The sequence below is a fragment of the Cucurbita moschata genome, unplaced genomic scaffold (assembly GCF_002738365.1).
Source record: "Cucurbita moschata cultivar Rifu unplaced genomic scaffold, Cmos_1.0 Cmo_Scf00010, whole genome shotgun sequence".
Taxonomy (NCBI): domain Eukaryota; kingdom Viridiplantae; phylum Streptophyta; class Magnoliopsida; order Cucurbitales; family Cucurbitaceae; genus Cucurbita; species Cucurbita moschata.
In genome coordinates, this window is record NW_019268526.1 from 1,453,457 (window position 1) to 1,459,231 (window position 5,775).

The 5,775-nt window shown below is 33.4% G+C and overlaps 1 protein-coding gene across 1 annotated transcript in view; it reads right to left on the minus strand.

Annotated features, from left to right (window-relative positions):
- The window catches only part of LOC111449092 (BURP domain-containing protein BNM2A-like), a 4,691-nt gene extending 4,166 nt beyond the window's left edge, over positions 1-525 (minus strand). The window contains exons 1-3 of the mRNA XM_023088950.1: positions 430-525; positions 255-319; positions 90-176 (exon numbers count right to left, since the gene is read on the minus strand). Coding sequence (XP_022944718.1) covers positions 90-176; positions 255-319; positions 430-507 — 230 coding nt within the window. The 5' untranslated portion in view covers positions 508-525. The remainder of the gene's footprint in view (positions 1-89; positions 177-254; positions 320-429) is intronic.
- Positions 526-5,775: the final 5,250 nt, after the last annotated feature.

A 5,775-nucleotide genomic window follows, 5' to 3' on the forward strand; every position in this document is an offset into this window, starting at 1 on the left:
AAAAAAAAAAAAAAAAAAAAAAAAAAAAAAAAAAAAAAAAAAAAAAAAAAAAAAAAAGGCAGTCACCAGTTTGACGAATTGCAACCAACCCATATAAAATTTCTTGAATCGAAGTCAAACACAGCTTGAGGTTGTCAGAAAGTTGCACTAAGGCCTTGAAATTGGCGTCAGGGGCTCTGAAAGAAAGCATTTCATTAATGGGGTATTCTTTATTAAACGAAAATGTTTCTTCAAGTGGAGGAAATGGAGTTGACCTTAGAATCGGCAGCGGCTGCGGCAGAGGACAAGAGGCAGAGCCGACCTTCATGTGCGTCCAAATCTGTAGCCCATAGAAATTGTTTAGTCAAATAAAACAGTTGGTTCATCCCGATGCATCGAAAAGTAAATCCATTTTATTAATGATTCACAAGAACCCACTTTGGATCTTACTTTCTTCAAATGGGTTAAGAGAGAACAATTCAGAGCCAGGAGGCGAGCCCCCACTGCGAGGAGCCAGCGCACACCCATTCTCCTTGGTCGGCTCTACTAACCCTAAATTCAAACATTCAAAACTTCTACAAATGGTGATCAACCATTTTAGCTAAAATAAATTTAAAATATTAGAGATATGATTTTCGGACACTCTATGTAAGAACCGATGGTCGATTATTTAGCTAAAACGAGTTTAAAATGATGGTGATATGATCCTTGGATGTTCTATCTAAAGACGGATGGTCGATCATTTAACTAAAACGAGGTTAAAACGATGGAGATATGATCCTCGAACCCTCTACATAAAGACGGATGGTCGATCATTTAGCTAAAATAAGTTTACAATCAGGGAGATATGATCTATCATATGTTAACGTTCCTCTTAACTTTAGCAAAATCTAAGGTACAGGACAATGCCTGTTTTTTTTTTTTTTTTCTGGGTGAAAGATTCCTTAAACATAAAAATTAAAAGTTTAGGGACTTATTAGATACTTTTTAAAGTTTACCATTCTTTTGAACACAATTTGTGAGATCTCACATCGATTGGAGAGAAGAACGAATCATTTCTTATAACGGTGTGGAAACCTCTCTCTGATACAAAACCTTGAGAGGAAGCCCGAAAGGGAAAGCCTAAAAAGAATAATAGCTGTTAGCTGTGAGCTTGAGTTGTTACAACTGGATAAGAGTCAGGTATCAGGCGATGTGTTAGCAAGGACGCTGGTCCAAGGGAGGTGGATTGTAAGATCCCACGTTGATTTGATTGGATGTCACGAAATAAGGTGTCTTAATTTTGCAATGAATGATTTAGATTTAAGAAGGTTTTATTGTATTTTTTAAGTCCGAGAGAATTGTCTCTAATTATAAGTTACAAAGGTCAGTTAAACTTTTACTTTACAAATTGTTGTGTTTATAACTTACGTACTACCGTCCTTCAAGTGGTATTCGAATCACGAGTTTAGATACAAATTTTCTTTACTCTTGATCTTGATCATCAAGGTAATCCATTCCAAACTTTCCCTTGATTGATTCTATATCAAGAGGGGAACGAACCAGGTGATGTGCTAGCGATGATGCTGGGACCCCAAGGAGGTGGATTGTGAGATCTCATATCGGTTGGAGAAGAAAACGAACTGGATGGTGTGCTAGCGATGATAGCCGCCCAAGGGAGGTGAATTGTGAGATCTCACATTGATTAAAGAGGGGGAATGAAATGGGCAGTGTGCTAGCAATGACGCTCGGACCCTAAAGGGATGGATTGTGAGATCTCGGTTGAAAAGGGAAACTCTTCCTAACATAGTTGGAGCGGTGAGACCTAAAAAATTATGCACGAAAAATCCGAAAAAAAAAAAAAAAAAGCATAGATACCTAATATAATCTAGGTAGATAGAGCATATTAATATTAGTGGGCTTAAAACTAAAGATTTCACTTCAAAATGCACTCATTGTTAGAGAAAATGATTAATCGTTGGGTGGTGTAGCTTTGTATAATGCATACCTAATTACATGCATCAAGTCAAGAACAACTTATAATGCATACCTAATCATTTTAATGGTAGATTTAGGTAAACATCTCGGTCCTCGTTCATAAGAACACGATATCTGTATTGTCATTTTATTCAATTTTGTTCTCGTTTATATTAATTATTAGGGTAAAGACCGTAGCGATACTTGAAAGAAGGTAGGAAAAGTCAGCTCGAGCAGTGAATAAGATGTTAAATTAATTTTAAAGAGTCGAACTTCATAATGTTGGGATTTATCAATTAAAATTTTAAACCGTTCATAAAAGTGAATCAATTTGACCATTCGATGTAAATCAAAGAGAAATGTGAGAATCAATTATTAGACAATCCCCATAGACTAACGAAGGGTTTTTCCAGCATGTTTTGTCTTCAATCACATGCTTCAAAATTTTCAAAAAGTCAACCAACATAAGTAACAGGGGCAAAACGGTAATTTTTCCCTCACTCACCTCTCGAGTGGGCAAAACAGTAATTCATTTTTACCATGCATAGTTTGTGGGTCACACTCGATATTTTGATTCTCCGAAATTCGAAGTGTGCACTCAATCATCTTAATTTTAGGATCACGTTCATTCAGAAACAAGAACTTATTAGACACAAAATTACCCTTTTGCCCTTTTGAGAGACAATTTTTTTTCTCAAAAAATAAGGTTGTTTTTTTTTTTTTTTTTTTTTTTTTTTTTCATGCTTGAGTCAAGTTGTTANACTAATGAAGCATAGTTGTACTTTCCAAGTGATCATGAATATAAAATATAAATATAAATTATACAAATGGGTGAAATGTCAAATTTACCCTTCCCAATTTATTATATAAATACTAAAAAATAATTAATATTTAAAAAAAAATAGTCAACCATTGTAAATAGCACCAAAATGGTTGACTTTGGATGCCCATATTGCTCCCTTGTCACTTCCATCAAATCAAAATGGCACCCAAGAACTCATCATAACCATTTAAAATTATGCCTTCATCACCTCTATAAAGGAACCCTAACCCACAAATCCATAGCACTTTTTGAAGCCAAATTCAAATATGTTATGAGTGGTGGAGTCCAAGTCCATGAAACATGTTGTGTATAGCTTATGACTTACCTATCTCGACGACAAGTCGAGTGCATAAAAGATATCATGTTTTATCACGATTTATAAGATTTGGTCACGTTGTGCGTATCTTATTTCTGTTGAGTTTGTAGCTAACGTCGACAGAACTTGAATAAAACTGTTACTATAGACATGTCATGACTGTTCTTTGGATTCTACTTTCTTTTTCAGGTAGTACTTCAGTACACATGATCTATGTACATGTACATGTACATGCACATAGACCCACTAAGCGTGTTCGTTTTCGTAACGTGGCTTGAATTCCTTAGGAGATGTGCATATATTATAACGGGTCAAGCCCACTACTAACAGATATTCTCTTCTGGACTTCCTCTCAAGGTTTTTAAAACGTGTCTGCTAGGGAGAGGTTTCCACATCCTTATAAAGAATGTTTTGTTTCCTTCTTCAACCGATGTGGGATCTCACATATATAGTCAGAGTGTTTCAATCATGCTAGATTATATTATTCATCGTGGTGTCTCGCTAGGTATCTGCATGGTTGTATCAACATATCAGTCATACTCAAGCATACGTGAAAGTACATACATCATATGTCGCAACAATTTAATAACACATAAATAAGGGTCACACTGTATGTGTCATTCATACAATATACAATTTCATCTAACCTAGTCGGTAGACGTTCCAATAGTAAGCTCACTTACGGTAAAAGCTCAATCTGATGTTCGTAAGCCTTCGTAAGTTGACCATCACCTAAGTTAAGTCTTCATATACTTTAGAGTTTTGTCCATTCTCCCTCGTTTAGTATCGAAAAATCCATTTTCTAACAGTGAAATGTCGTCAGCATTACTTCTTTCTGACGTTTTTCCTCTTTAGTATTGACAAAAACTCTAATGATCCTAGCCCACCGCTAGCAAATATTGTTCTTTTCGGGCTTTCCCTTTCGAGCTTCCTCTCAAGGTTTTTAAAATGTGTCAGTTAGGAAGAGATTTTCACACCCTTATAAAGAATGCGTCATTTCTATCTCCAACCAACTCGGTATCAGGGTAGATTGTGAGATCCCACATCAATTGGAGAGGTAAACGAAGCATTCTTTATAAGTCTGTGGAAACCTCTTCCTATCAAACGCGTTTTAAAAACCCTAAGTAGAAACCCAACAGAGAAAGCCCAGATCGAACAATATCGGCTAACAGTGGACTGGGTCGTTACAAAAACATGTCCTTTCAGTACGAGTGTGGTTCAAATCTTCACTTCACATTATTGCACTAAAAAAAACACCAATCATAAATTTGACTTCACATTTTCGAACAATATAATAATCAAAACTATATTTCCGAGTCAAATAGCTTAACGAAACACAAAGGACATATCAAATTTGCTATCTATCAAAGGACCCATATGATCATTTCTTCAAGTAGAGCAATCAAGTTGACCAAACATTGTTTAGTCAAATAAAACAGTTCATTCTATCATACAAAAGTAAGCCATTTTAGCTGTTTAGTGCTTACTTTCTTTCAACAATGTGGTGCACATCTCCTCTCAAACTTAGCATCAAAATTGGCCCTTTGAAGCACCAAACATAATGAGTTTAATATCATAAACATGTTCAAACTCATAGCTTTAATAAATCTTCGGGTTAGGTTTGAGATTGCGACGTTTTAATATAGTATAATAAAATAGTAATAAATTTCAATAACGAACGCGTTTCCGAAATAGATAAATAATGTGAGTTACTTGGCAAAATAGTTAAGCGTTGGATTGCAACAATTTTCTAAATATTTTATAACTTCAGCAACCTCAGGTATTTTTGAAGCTATAATGGACCATAATTTATATTTTTCAAACTTAAAACGTTCAAGGATGAAATTGCAATGACAACAACTTTTATAATTCAGGGTTCTTTTGGTGTCTCTCGAGGAGAACGGGAAACGTCAACGAAAGTCCTGATTTAATTGGATTTTTTTAGCGAGAAATTGTTGTGTGCGATATTAAGAAAGAACGAACGTTTTTCAGGTTAGTTATATTTTTGTATTGTGACTCGTTATTCGTCGCGATATTAGAGTTTAAACTTATGCATACTTTTCTCGGGATATAATAAATGTATCTTTCTTTTTTTTTTTTTTTCTTTTATCATCCACTCATTTTTACGGGTGGTGTTCAATAACTTCGATGACTTGAAAAATTCCATCAACTCAACTCAATCCATATCGTTTGGACAGGGTTCTAGTAGAATTAAATTGAGTCTAAATTTATTGTTAATTTTAAAATATACATTTTTACTTACGATAAAAATATATATATAAATATTTAATTTTATGATTATTTTTTAATTATTTATATTTCAAAAATTCTTTTAAATAATTTTTTTAAAACTATTTAGAGATAATTTTCTAAAATATATTTTTAAATTAAGTTTCAAATTTTAATTAAATATTTAAAAATGAATAAATAAGAGTTTTATGAAACTTTTGTTATTTTATTATTTTTTTTTTTTTCAAAGTCAAATTAAAAACAAAAGTTAATTTCTATTTAGCCCAAAAACCAAAGTTAATTGCTCTTTTGGCCCCTTTTGCTTTTTTTATTATTTTATTTATTTTTTTATCCCATCAAATTCAGTGGGTAACAGTTCAATGCACAAACTCAAACTGACTCACTTTCCAGATACATACTGCATATATATATATATATATATATATATATATATATATATATATATATATAT